General features: G+C 36.1%; 1 protein-coding gene across 9 annotated transcripts in view; it reads left to right on the top strand.

The window, feature by feature from the left end:
- NCKAP5 (NCK associated protein 5) overlaps positions 1–14,837 on the top strand; it is a 674,857-nt gene that overhangs the window by 439,818 nt on the left and 220,202 nt on the right. For all 9 annotated transcript variants that reach the window (XM_034423812.2, XM_060687933.2, XM_087884207.1 and 6 more), the window contains one exon: positions 10,055–10,201. In XM_034423812.2, coding sequence (XP_034279703.2) covers positions 10,055–10,201 — 147 coding nt within the window. The remainder of the gene's footprint in view (positions 1–10,054; positions 10,202–14,837) is intronic.

Below are 14,837 nucleotides of genomic sequence, written 5' to 3'. Positions count from 1 at the left end.
GCAGTGGCATGAATTTAGAATTCATGATAAGATACATGACGATTGGGAAAGCAAGCAAGGCAGAAGCAACTAGGTACTTTGTCAATAAATTTATAATGCTGACTTTCATTCAGGACTCATGGCAAACTAGATGTTCCTAAAGAAGTGGGGATATTACCATTATGGCAACAGTCAGCGGCCAGACGGCAAATTCTGATAGGTGAAATCTCTCCAGATAAAGGAGAGATTGTAAGATTAGCCACATGTACTCCAGGCAGTTGCTCCAATGAGTAGACCATAGAACCTAGGTTTTTGTGTTCAGCTTGTAAATTGAGTATCTGAGAGTCAAAAGGAACTAACCTCATGGCTGTAAAATAGCCTACATGGACACACAGTTCGTTGAGTCTCATTTCTTAATCACTTTGAAATTACTTCTTAATTTGTTTTCAAACTTTTAGGAATCTTTGGATCAACAAGTTTTATAGCATTCACTGGAGGAGTTTCCTTCGATCCTTAGTGAAAGAAAGTTTTAAATATAAGTTTAAGGAATTTTTATAATGTCTTTTTTTTTAATTTTTACAAAATGTAATTAGAATGTTGATTTTGGAAAGTTACAGTTAAAAATGTAGATGGATTTAAAATAAGATCTTGAAATTAATTATAAAAGTCCTTCCTATGGAAAAATACTATTGTTTTGAATTCTTCTATACTGGATTAACAAATCCTTTTATCCTTTAAACTTTTGAAGGATTTTGTGAAAAGGGACAAAGAAAAAATGAAAAGAAATTGAGCTCAAGGACATTATTTGAAAAACTAAAGATCAAGATTGTTAAATGTAAAAAGAAGGAATATAAGGTTTGTTTATTTGATGAAGGTTAAAACAGCTATGTTATCTCTGGTAACCTTTAATTGACTTTTGATGAACAAGGAGTGAATTAGGATGTTTTAAGGATTTGTTTAAAAACAAGAGAGATTATTTATTATATTTTAAGAGAAGGTGATAATTTATTAAAATTGTGCTTATTGAGATGAAGTCATTTGTTTTCTTTTTCTTTACTATATTCTTATTTTTTTCTTATCTATTTTCTAGTTTTTCTGCACTTTCTATTTTTTTTCTTTTTTCTTTTCTTTTTAATTGTAATATTTGGTAAAATTATTAAAGATAATTTATAATGCCCAATGCTTAAATTAGGGTTTAAAAAGATGTACCTCCCTTTTAGAATATTCTCTGGCAAATAGCTTTAAACTGTATCATTTCATCTTTAAGATAAATTCTTATATATGATGCTATCATCTCAGTTCCTCTTTAGCAGGTTAAAATTCTTTATTTCTGCTTTTCTTGATAACCTTGTGTGACAGTCTCTAAATATTATAATGACATACTTGTAGATCAATCTTTTACCCCTTCTCCCTTGAAATTGGCTTTATGTCATAAATCAGTTGATGCGGATTATTGATTGTGTATCCTTCACTAACTGTGTTTGAGGAAAGGATCTGTATACAACTTTTTCTTTACTATCAGTGTTAGTAAAATATCTTTTCTTTTAATCCATTTAATTAATATTATAATTTTCTCTATATTATATCTGGAACCTTGGAAACTTTTTTTTATTTTGAGGGCTAAGCATTTTGTCATTGGAAATAAATGTTTCTGATAAATGGAAGAGGCAATAAAAGCCTCTTGTTCAGAAAATTTATTAGTATAGCTCTGCAGGGCTGTTCTGTAAGGATAATATCCTGTGATATTTAGAAGTGTTTTGAGTAAAGACTTATGTGTAGTAGATTTAGATTGATATGACAGTGGTTGTAGGTTCACATCAGAGATGTAAAGAAAACACTTTGTTTTCCTATCTGGCAGAAGCATTTAATCTAAGATTTTATAGCCAAACTCTATGTATATTTTTTAAATAAAGTGCAGAGGGGGAAAAGGAAATTGATATAGGGTTTTCTAGCAGAAGTAATATTGAACAACAAACAATGTATCTATTCCTCTAAAATTTTCTGTTTTTTCGAATCCCTTTTTCTTTTGCTTCAAATTTTGCTAATTTCACTTGAAGTAAATTCTTAGCAGTACAAAAAATATGTTTATATCTTATAGGCATTAAGCTGTCTAAAGCAGAGGCATAATCTGTTCAGCGCTTTTGCAGTTCGGATGCAAAGGGAGTAGTAATTTTTTTTTAAAAAAAAGAAAACTGGGAGTTTCCACATGTGACAGATAAGTAAAATCAGTAATTCTAAACAAATGGACCTTAGTATAGAGAGCTACAGGTAGCAGTTTAAGGCATTGTGTTTTTAGAAACAAGCTATTTAGCCCTAGGTAATAGTCTTAGTGTGTGAAAAGTGTTTTATTGTTAAGGAACAAAATAGCTGTTATTATTTATCAAATTTCACAAATAGAAATGTTCAGGTTATGAAACTTTTGGTAAAATCGACACTGCATAAATTATCTACCTCCAGTACAAATATTTTTTTCTACTTTCCTAATCTCAACAATCCTCCATGTGATCTCTCAACTCTTCTACAGGTAGTTACTTTCCTCTTCTCTCTCTCTCTCTCTCTCTCTCTCTCTCTCTCTCTCTCTCTCTCTCTCCCTCCCTCCCTCCCTCCCTCCCTCCCTCCCTCTTTTTTGCTCATTCCATAAATTTCAAGCTAGAGGCCATACATGGGCAAGGGAAATAATATCTACCCATCAGCTAACAAAAATCTTCCTTACTGATTAAAGAATGCTGTTGTAATATATTACAATTTAGTTATTATAATTATTGTAATTTAGTTACATTTAGTTGATTTTTATCCTGCTTTAATTTTCAGACAATTCAAGGTGACATACAGTACTTACCTAATGCTTCTGCCTCTTGTTTTCCCACAACACAGTCTGATGTGTATTGGGCTGAGAAAGAATGACTGTCTCAAAGTCACCCAGCTGGCTTTTATACCTGAGACCTCAAGACTAAAACATATGAAGAACAGTTGCAGGATTTGGGTTTGGCTAGTCTAGAGAAACGAAGGACTATGGATGATATGATAGAATTATTCCAGTATTTGAGGGTCTGCCACAAAGAAGAAGGGGTCAACATTTTCCAAATTACCAGAGGGCAGAGCAAGAAATGATGAACGGAAACTAATCAAGGAGAGAAGCAACCTGGAATTAAGAAGAATCTTCCTAACAGCAAGAACAATTAACCAGTGGAACAGCTTGCCTTCAGATCTTGTGGGTGTTTCATCCCTGGAGGTTTTTAAGAAGACACTGAACAGCCACTTGTCTGAACTACTACAAGATATCTTGCTTGAGCAGAGGTTGGACTAGAAGACCTCCAAGGTCCTTTCTATCTCTATTCTATTCTATAAGGTTTATCCTAGCATCAAAACCACAACAGCAAACTAACTTTCTCATTACACAGAATGTCCATAATTGAAGAAGGACCTAATAGTCATTGAAGGTTGGCTATGACTATAGATGTGGATATGTGGAAATTCAGAAACTACAATTTAAGAATATCTGAGCTTAAAAATTATGTATTGTTCTATAACAAAATAATCTAAACAATGATTAAGCCAAAGATGACCTAGAGAATGAAACTAGTGGCTGTGAAAAGAAAGAAGGTCATAGCCATTCACTGAATCCAGTTTTGCAAATTTGGTCTATTTTTCTTCTTTGAATTAGCATAGAAATATTCCACAATAAAAGAGTTTGCTGACCACAGGCATATTGAAAACACCTTTCATGTATACCTTGTTTATCTATCAACAATACACAGCTTGTTTACTATTAGCTGCAAAGCTAAAAAGTAGAAAATTTTATGTGATGCTTTTCATTCAAGGATACGATAATTGGCAACCTGCTGGTTTGCCTTGCTTCAAATTGGTTTAATGTGCTGTATTTTCAGATATTAGCTTCTGTCTTCTCTTTTCTTGTTTTTCTCCTCCAGAACACTACAGTTTGAATATCAGTGTTTCTAGTATTATGTTACTTTACTCTGCTTATCACTTCATAAGGGATTTATCGTAGAGATTTTTAATTGAAAGATTGAATTTCAAGTCAGATCATGGAACCTATATATGGAGGGTTTTCAAATATAATCTATCCTCTCCTCTCCCCTCCCCCTCTCTGCCATCTTCCTCCCCCCTTTCTCCTTTCCTCTCCTTTTCTCCCTTTCCCTTTCTTCCCTCCCCTCTCCTCTTCTTGTTTATTATCTGCTCCTATTTATTTGTTTTTTTAGTTCTTTTTCCTAAAGGTATAGGTTTCTTTTCTTCTTTTTCCTAACAGTTTTCCCATTGCTATCTTCTCGTACCTGGCTATAATTTCCTTTCCTCTGTTCTTCTGTTATTCAGAATGCTATTTTTGTCTTCTCTTACTGTTTGTATTCATTTTTCCCTTACCCCTTTCCTTGATTTTGAAAGTTAAAAACATTTCATCATTTGTTTTGCCTGAGGCAACATTTTTCCTTAATCACTTGGTAGAGTCATAGTTCAGACCCCTCCATCTCCAATCCCTTGGGCTTTTTCTGACACCACGGTCATGTTGCTGGATTATAAAAGGAAAATATTGGCACTCAGGGCTCCGCATTAGACATTGCCACTAGCCATTTGACTGCAGAAAGACTAGAAAATGGCAGTCAAAGGGTACCTGCTTTGCATACGAAAGTCCCAGATTAAATGGTTGGCATCTTTTAAATCTTCAGTTTAAAACTTTCAACAACCACTCTCACTCATGGAAAATAGTTTTTAATCACATTCTGTTTGCAATACCTTCTATAACAATGCAAACTAGGCTATTCTGAAGGATTTCCAGAGTTAGAACTGTGGGGCTAAGAATAAGCAGTGGCCTCAAGAGAAGCAGTTTTTTAAAATGATTTTTTTAAAATCCTAGCTTTATTATTTTTACAAATAACTCAAGGTGGCAAATATGCCCAAAACTACTACTATTACATCTTCACATTTTCCTCAACAACAACAACCCTCTGAGCAGGAGTGAAATCCAGCAGGTTCTGAAGAACTGGTAGCTGAAATTTTGAGTAGTTCAGAGAACCAGTAGCGGAAATTTTGAGTAGTTTGGAGAACCAGCAGATACCACCTTTGGCTGGCTCCAGAGTAGGGTGGGAATGGAGATTTTGCAATATCCTTCCCCCCAGGAGTGGGGAGGGAATGGGGATTTTGCAGTATCCCTCCCCTGGAGTGGGGTGGGAATGGAGATTTTGTAGTATCTGTCCCCTGGAATGGGGTGGAAATGGAGATTTTTGCAGTATCCTTCTCTTGCCATGCCCACCAAGCCATGCCCACCAAGCCACACCACGCCCACCAAGCCACGCCCACAGAACCGGTAGTAAAAAAATTTGGATTTCACCACTGCCTCTGAGGTATGCTGGGCTGAGGAAGAGTAATTGGCCGAAAGTCACCCAGCTGGCTTTCATGTCTAAGGCAGAAAAAGAACTCAGAATCTTCTGGTTTGTAACTTGATACCTTAATTACTGGTAGTAGACCAGTGTTTATCAACCTTGTCAAATTGAAAATGAATGGACTTCAACTCCCAGAATTCTTAGCAATGGCTGAGCTAGCTGTGTAATTATGAGAGTTGAACTCATATACCTAGGGAAATTGCCAAGGTTGGGAAACACTGCATTAGACTAAACAGGCTTTTACGAGACGCAAATTTCACTCCTTGTTGTCTATTTAGATTACTTCAGAATCAAATTTCTACATTCAGCTTCAGAAAATCTTGTCTGTTTGAGATCCCAAGCCTTTGCTTCTCTACTGTTATAGAAAAGGGAAGAGACAAATTATAGCCATCTGGTACTGAATAATGAAGTGTTATAAGTTAATAATGAGGAGCAAGTTTTTAGAAAGTATAAATCTGTGCTGAGTAGAAAATAGACATGCAGAACATGCCTTGCAGTTGTCTGTCAGGAATAGGTTGCCCCTTACAGGTGCTTAATAGTTTCTGTAATATGTTTAAAACTCCCACCTCTGATTCTGTTTCATCCTAAAGTTCTCTCTTTCTTCATTCTTGGTCATGCTAATCATGAAAGAGATGTCGAAAACTGAGAACCCCTATAATAAGGATAGAATCTAGAGCCCTGGTGGCGCAGCAGACTAAAGCACTAAAGCACTGTTATTAACATCAGCTGCCTGCAATTACTGCAAATTCAAATCTCACCAGGCTCAAGGTTGACTCAGCCTTCCATCCTTTCTAAGGTAGGTAAAATGAGGACCCAGATTGTGGGGGCAATAAGCTGACTTTGTATAAATATACAAAAGTATGAAGGCTATTGCTTAACGCATTGAGTTTCCGGAGAAGGGCGGCATATAAATCAAATTTTTAAAAAATATATCTCTTTGTTGCAGGAGATGATAGTGTCACCTACCTCTTATGATTGTACCAATTTTCATGAAAATAATTATTTTCTGAGGAAACATGGACATTTCAAATTAGGATTTACCATGTGGTGCTTCAACATGTTTCAGCAGTTTGTTACTTCCTCTCGATTGTACGTTTTGGTAAATAATGTTTATGCTTTTCTATTTTTTCTCTCCTCTTTTTACATTTTTGGACTTTAATGAACAAATCTGCTACATATAAGAAAGGCATGAAATTGAAAAGAATGCAAATATTACGAGCAGAATATTTTACAGAAAAAAAATCAAAAAGGCGATGCTTTGGTGACATTATTGAATATATTTGTCTGACCTAGTGTGACATTAACTACTTTAGCTGCTGGTTTCATTTTAGATTAAAAATAAACATAAACTATATTTTGGTAATAATTTATGCATTTTGTGGTGCCTTCTGAATAAGACCACTTTCAGAATATCTATGCTTAAATCTAACATATGAAATACAATCTCAGTGCAACAATATTGTTTGTTTGTAGTCTGCTCAGTGAGATGAGTAGTTTATAGATACATTTACATATTTATTATATTTGTAATCTAACCTTTTTCTAAATGCTCAAATTAGCCTATATATATTTATATGCAGAAGCATATTCAGACTTTTATGACAGACATTATAGCTGTTATAATAAAAATACCATATTTTTCGACGTATAAGACACGTCTTATACACCAAATGTAGCCCCGCCCACCCACCAGCCCCCACCCTTTGGCCTCTGCCTTCCAGCAATTTACCTCCTTGTAAGCAAACAGCAAACAGCCCATTTCAGCTTCAGCACAGCCTGATTAGCACAAGCAGCTGATTGTCGGTTGGATTGGCCTCCCGACCCTCAGCTGTTTCAGGTTGCAGGAATTGCCATTGCCTAGCGGGCCTCCATTGTTTGCTGCAAGGAGGCAAATTGCTGGGAGGCAGATTTTTTTTCTTGTGTTTAATCAGGCTGTGCTGAAAATGAAACTAAAGCAGGCTGTTTGCCTGAGGCACAGGCAGATTTTTTTTCTTGTTTTCCTCCCCAAAAAAGGTAGGTGCATCTTATAGTCCAGAGCATCTTATACTCCTAAAAATACGGTAGTCCTGATCTACATGGCATTAATTTGTTATCTAGTATAATGAACAGGACAAGGGACATGGTGGCTCAGTGGCTAAGATGCAGAGCTTGTCAATCGATAGGTCAGCAGTTCAGCGGTTCGAATCCCTAGTGCTGCGTAACAGGGTTAGCTCCCGTTACTTGTCCCAGCTTCTGCCAACCTAGCAGTTCAGAAGCACATAAAAAATGCAAGTAGAAAAATAGGGACCACCTTTGGTGGGAAGGTAACAGCGTTCCGTGCGCCTTTGGCGTTTAGTCCTGCCGGCCACAAGACCACAGAGACGTCTTTGGACAGCACTGGCTCTTTGGCTTTGAAACGGAAATGAGCACCGCCCCTTAGAGTTGGGAACGGCTAGCACATATGTGCAAGCTTTACCTTTACCTTATGGAGAACAGGAGAGCACTTAACACCCAGGGCTGTTTTGGGTATCCCTTTCATGTGCTATAGCTGATTGGGTTAAAATTTTTACAAAGTCAAATATATCATATCAACCTAGCCACTTTTTTACTTGGTTGCCATTTTGTTTTTCTATTTTTTGCAATAGAATAATATTTCAAGGATTATTGTCAGCTGCATCTGTGGAAAAGAGACAGGATATAAATGTTTTTAAAAAGTGAAGCAGTATATCTATTCTCATGCAAATGTATACTTCCTCTTTATCGCTTCTCTGTTGCCTCCTCTCTCTCTTCACCCTTTAACTTCTTTTATTTTTCCCTGTAGCTATCTCCCATGCTTTCTCTCCCCCCATTTCTTTTGTACTCTCTCTGCCCATAGAAATAAACAAAGAAAAGATCAAAACTATGCACACTCTGATGTTCTGTGTCCAATTTTCCCCCAAGCAGTGTGTGAGAGTTGTTGTTAAGGTTCACTGGAGAATATCCATTTTAATCATCCATTAAAAAAAAATAGAAGAGAGCAATGTTGACTCTTCTGCTTGTAGCTTAGATCATGTGTGTTGTCTAATTGGAGATAAGAAGATCAAGCATTTAAAAACAGCAGCCAATATACGGTACAGTCAAGTAAACGAACAGGCAATTTATGCATGTAGTTGAAAATTAGATTTGGCCTAGCTGATCTTTCAATGTATTACTGTTTTGTAAAAGTAGAGTATTTCACATGTATTTTGATGCTTTGCAGGTTTATTGTGAACATCTTTTCTCTAGTTGTTTGAGTTCACTGTTACTGTCAGCACCTACAGAGAATGCCAACAATGGACAACAGTGCTTAAGAGCAGAGAGTGTCTTCCACAGAAGCACTAGCACACTGTTAGAATAAGCTGTATGTGTGAAAAGCACTGATTTGTCTGAGGCAGTAGTCAGTGTTAAATAGTCAAGTTACCTAAGGATATGTTGAGAAATATTAGATAGGTTGGCAGTTCTTCATGTACGTCAAGCCTAAATGCCAGTTCTGGTGATAAAATTATCTGGTTTTATGGTCATAGAGGTTTGAAATAAGTTTATTATTTTTATAGCCTAAGGCTGGAACTGTTCTATATATATATATATCGTCCTTGTATTTTTTTCTCCTTTATTTCCTATAAGGATTTAGAAGCCAAAATATATGATAGAATGGCATTGCTTTGTGAGCTTCTTCATTCTGGTTCAAATTCATGTTGAGTACATTGATGTGAGAAACTTATTTCTCATTTTTTAAATACATAAGAGATAAGTGAAGAAGATTTCAACCGGTGACCAAAGGATAACTGGTGCAGACAAGGTCCTTCATGTAACTCTACTTAACAGACAACATGAAATGAGGATTTTAAGTTCAGTGTAAGTTCTGTATTATTTTTAATTCAGGTTGTGAACAAAGCACATTCTCTCATTCCTTAAATATTAGATTTTATATATTTGGACTCCAGGTTCAGTGTTGTCCCTATGTGATCTAACATCTCTGTGAAATCATTGGGAGAAGTCATCTGTAGTTTGGAGTAAGCAACTTTCAGTATGCACATAATACCTAGTTAGATACCTCTTACTATAGGTAGGCAGGAAATACCATTAATATTCTAATCCTGTGAAGTCTGGAGACTATAAAAACCCGAATAAGATGAGATAGGCTGACAGAATGGCTTCTTGTCCACAAAATGTCTGTTGGCCTCTATATACCACTTCTGAGTTACATTCTCCCTGAATGAGCAGGTTTATGAAAGAATGGCTATTGGAGTTTGGGGTTCAGGGCTATCCCAGCTTCTGGTTCTCGTTCTTTATAGAGAAGGAGGCTTTTAACAAGTCACTCATGTCCTCATTTCTTTGAATTTCAATCATTATTGATCTTTGTTTTTACCTTGAGAGCAATGATGTCTTCCAACCAATGTCTTCACATCAGCATTTGGGGATTAAGAACCATGGTATGGATTGTTTTTAACCCTAATATGTATATTTGTTGTCTCTTTGGTTTTTTTTTTTATTGTTATATTTATGTTATGATTATGATTTTAGCCAGCAGAAGTTTCTGGAAGTGGCCAGAATATAAATAAGTAAGTAAGTAAAATACTAGAAAGTTCCTTTTAGGGTGCTAATGTAATAATGTACTTCCAGCACATTTTCTAACAATCATTCTTACCTTTAGTTGATGAAAAATATATTAATTGTTTTAGGAAACATTAATGCAAGAGGGAAAGCAGTGCAAAACAGGAGTGGAAGACATTTGCATGTCAGATAAACATTCAAGGAGTGAAAACAACAGCAGTGAAGAGGAAAGAGACAAAACAAAATTACTCTTGGAACGGCTGAAGGCTCTGGAGGTAAGATAAAAAGAAACATCTCTCATCCAGGGTCTTAGTTTTTATTGGCACCGAATAGTGGTGCAGTATAAATTTTATCTCTCTCAGTTCACCTAGGTTCTGCTAAAAATATTTTTGATCATGATTCATTAGATCAGGATGAATGAAATGTTGCACCTTGGAATCACTGGAGCTATTTTTCTCTAATGTCAAGGATCATGTACCTTAAAGAGAAACTTCATAAATAAATGTAAGTTGTTCCAAGCTGGAGGCTAGCTCAAAGCCATAGAGACTTTAATACAGAAAACATAGTCTGTATGATTTAGTTTGAAGTGTTAATTTAGCGCACAAGCCACAAAACAGTGCCTTCAACTTTCCATGCTGTGGCAGAAAATGAGGCCTCCCCAAATCAGAGGTAACTAGTAGAATGCCAATGTAATACACTTTTCAGTGTTCCGTCATTGGCTGGGTAGGAGTAATAGGCTCCAGTGGTAGGATTCAAATAATTTAACAACCAGTTCTGTGCCCTAATGACTGGCTGGGTAGGCGTGGCTGGGTGGTCATGTGACTGAGTAGGCGTGGGCAACTCAATGTCACATCGAGGGGCACTTCGCCTCGCCCGCCCTCTCGTGACCGTGGGGATGCTGCAACTGTCGTAAGTGTGAAAAATGGTCATAAATCACTTTTTTCAGTGCCATTGTAACTTTGAATGGTCACTATTCAACTGTTTTAAGTCAAGGATTACCTGTACAAAAATACAAAAAGCTTCTTTGCTTGCAAGCTGTCATGGAAACCTAAACCATTATGTCTGAATACCTTCCTTTTCCTCAGCTATACCTGCAACCCAGAGTTACAAATCAGGCAGGTTGCCAGAGGACATTGAGGAATTAAAATAGTTAAAATACAAGGATATTATCAGTAGCCAAGTTACTTTTGCTCATAAAGTGAAACTCCTTAGCAGAAAGGTCTTTTAAGCTCTCCAGAAGGTGTGTGGGCATATTTAGGCTACAAAATGCTGACCTAAAGAAACAAATTAACAAATTAACATTTTGAATGAGGGCTAATCCCATTCTGCCTTTGTTCAGACCTTGCTGCAGGGAATTTTTGCCTATGAATATAGCTATTTATCTCTTAAATCCTGACATCTGCTGTGGGCTATTAAGGAAGGTAGGGGTTGCTTTCTCCCTCTAAGAAAACTTGTTTCTCCATTTCTCATTCTTCTTTTTTAATATTTCTCAAAATATTTCATTTTTCTAGGAGGGCGTGCACGCTAACTTTCTACAATTGGTGCTATGTTACTATGCCATATTATCATGAGAGAAAACTAAAACAAATTGGAAGGAGGATCCACTTATTATCAGTGAGCAATAATGTGCCTTGCCCACTCTGAAGCAATGCAAGAGACTCCTGTCCCAAAGATGCTTTTTCAAGAGGCAACTGGACTTTCTGGAAACCAAGAAAGTCCAGTTGCCTCTTGAAAAAAGCACTTGGGGACAACCATGACCTGGATGACTGAAGAATCCCCATAGACAAGAGACTCCTGTGCTCAGCGAACTGACAAAGCACAGTTTCCCACCCAGGAGAAGCAATCATTAGATTCATTTGCACCACTTAAAGAAGCCAGCTTGTCTCACTCATCTCACAAGATATCCTTAGGTAATCATTGAGATTTAAGGAAAGATCACATGCCCTCAGAAAGGCAGTAAAAAAATCAAACAGAATGCCAAGCTTGCATCCTGCCTCTCATCCATTTCTTCTATAGCTATGCTAACCATTCTGTAAATAGCTGTTCCAACCGTGTTGGAAGTATACTCCAAAAAGCTTAAAACAACCCTTTAGCAATCTTTAAGGAAGTCAAGCCCCAGGAATAAAAGTACCACAAAAAACTCGAGGTGGGGGAAACTCTGGACAAGGTCAGTCTATAGACAGAAAGTCTGGACATACTGCCAAGAACCATTAAGGCTTACAATGTAACAAGCTTAACCAGAGGCAGTTTCTGAAAACACTTAAAGTAGCAGGGCAATTAAGATAAGGATTAGGCTAGAAATACAGGCATACCAGAATGTTTCCTTCCTGCCTCCCTTGCAGGATTAGCCCTGTAAAGTGGGAAAAGATTTCTTCCAACAACCAGTTCTCCAAACTGCTCAGAAAATTAACATCCGGTTTGGGAGAACTGGTGTGAACCAGCCACAGCCCACCTCTGGTAATAGCTCCCAACAACAAGCCTTGAATACAGTTTGAAAGGCACTGCTTTGCTACATAGTCATATGTAGTACCAAGGCTGTCAGGAATTTCAACATACATAATGATACAGGTCTCTGAGAAGTGTTTTAGGAGTTCATGACTACCATGGATCTACTTAGGAAAAAAAATAAACAATTTAAACATTTCTTCCTAATCACCTAGCCACAATATTATATTGTACAAATGTACACGTTTAGAAAATGATTGGGTGTAATGGTCATGATATCAGTAAAAATACTTAAAACTGGCTTATAATTTCATTCATTATACGCTTATACAGCATAACATTTACTATGTTTTTAAAAATACAGTTTGAGGAATTTTTTAACAGTTTGAATCGTGATTTTATCTGTCTCATAGTTTTAACCTTGATTTTTTCTTAAGTTCTTAACTTTATCAAATCTTATTTCATAAATTTTCAAGTATGCAACCCTTGCAGTTGAAATCACACCATATCTTACTTTATAGCTTCAATAGCTACATTCCAAAATGTGAATAAATACTTTTGTTTACCTTTGTGTTGCTTAATTTTTCTAATTTTTAATCAATTGTAGAGGAGCTAATACTGCATTCTCGTCCTTCTAGTATACTTTTCAGTGTGTTCCCAATGAATGATTAGTGTAGTTTGCATAGTTTTTCTTTTCTTGTTTAAATGAAATCATAGCGCTGTATCAGTTATTGCCAATTGTTATAAGAGAGAGGAGAAAAACTCATTACATTTTTAAGACGCAATCTTGGCTGTGGAAGGTCACCAAATAGGATTTCTTCATTGATTTTAGTTTTGTGCGGTAGCTTGCTTTTAAAAATAAAAAAGAATGTACCAGTGCTTCCAAAATTAATCTACAGAAGCAATCCAAGAAGTAATCCATGGAGAAAAATGAACTACAGACCAACTTTTATAACTTTTTTATATCAAAGATAATTAGAATAAGGTGCTGCTAATTGTATGTTGGCTTTATATTATACACTCTTAGCTTTGTGTATTTGTGGTTCAGAGATTAAGATTTTTAAAAAACTTGCTCCGAAGCTCTAAAGTTTATTAGGAGTCATACATTTTACTACCGTATAATCAGTTGATTTAATTTTTTGTCATAAGAATAATTAATTGTTGTATTTCATTAATAGATTGGATGGAACAAAAATTTGCTTTTTAATCTGTTTAGATAGCAAGCCTTACTATCTATAGGAAATGGTATAATATAAATAAAGGAATAAAATTGTATAAATAAGGGGACACAGATTATGCAAATTATCTAATTAGTACGGTTGAACAAATAAGGGCTATAATATGCTAATATATATTTTAGATTGTAAAATTTCTTTGGCACTGTTCTCTTTGCCCATTTTTTAAAAAAATAAACTTCACTAATTAAATAACCTTTAATTGACAAAATCCAGATATAGAAATATGTGATTATATGTCATCTATGAGTGTCTGCATTATCCTTTGTATGAAACATTTTTATAGCATTCTTCCTCTATCCGATTGTAAGATACTGTAAAATAAGGAAGGTATCTCATAAAATAAAATAAAAATAAATAGGCTGTCACATAGCTATTGGCTTCAACCTTCCAAATCATCAGGAACATTTTTATACCCCTGGATGGATGATGCCTCTTGAATGTCCACATACCTCCCCCACTTTGGGGGGGGAAAAAAACAGTGCTCCCTCTAGACCCAAGCAACCAGAGCCATAGATGAACAGTCTCAAGCAGGAGCTTTATTGTTAGTCAACTATGTTGCAAGAATCTCACCAGATTGACTAAATTCCCTTGGGAAGGGTCAGATAAGGCTTCAGAGATTCTTTAGACGGTCAGGCCTTCTTGCTTTCTGCAGTGCAAAGATTCTAAGCTCAACCCTCTCTTAACCGTCTCTCCAGTCTAGCTAGAGTTTCTACCACATGATTCATTCACACTCATTAAAGTGAAAAGCCCTCTAAAGCTATTGTGCAGCAGTTAGAGAAATAATGGCAAAGGGCCTTAATAGGGCCTACTTAGGAGGAAAGGAGAAAACACAAGAATGGGAAAGCAAATAAAGATGAAAGCCCCTAGTAAAGTTACAACTGGTGCAGTGACTAATCTGATTATCTTGCAGTATGTGAAAACTATCCAGCAAAAAAATCAGATATCATAATAAACTCAAGTCTTTTGTATTGTGAACTTCTGTTAAAATGGAAATGGGATTCAAAGATCTTGAGAACTGCAACTAGAACAGGGATGTTTATTCTAATTTATGTGATGTAGTAGTGATAAGTTTGTCCTGGTTTGCATCGATTGTGACTTGGATCCAAATTAAATCCCTTTTTGTTGGTGTCGCTGACTTTATATCTCTGAACGGATATAAAGTCTTTATTCCCTTGGTCAGGTAGTAGAAAGGAAAAGACAAATGCATCTATTCCTAGTAAAAGTCAAG

Source organism: Pantherophis guttatus, chromosome 1 (assembly GCF_059756535.1).
Source record: "Pantherophis guttatus breed Tessera chromosome 1, ASM5975653v1, whole genome shotgun sequence".
NCBI classification, from domain to species: Eukaryota; Metazoa; Chordata; class Lepidosauria; order Squamata; family Colubridae; genus Pantherophis; species Pantherophis guttatus.
Note: the sequence above shows the minus strand (reverse complement) of the source record. Positions and strands in the feature narration are given on the sequence as shown.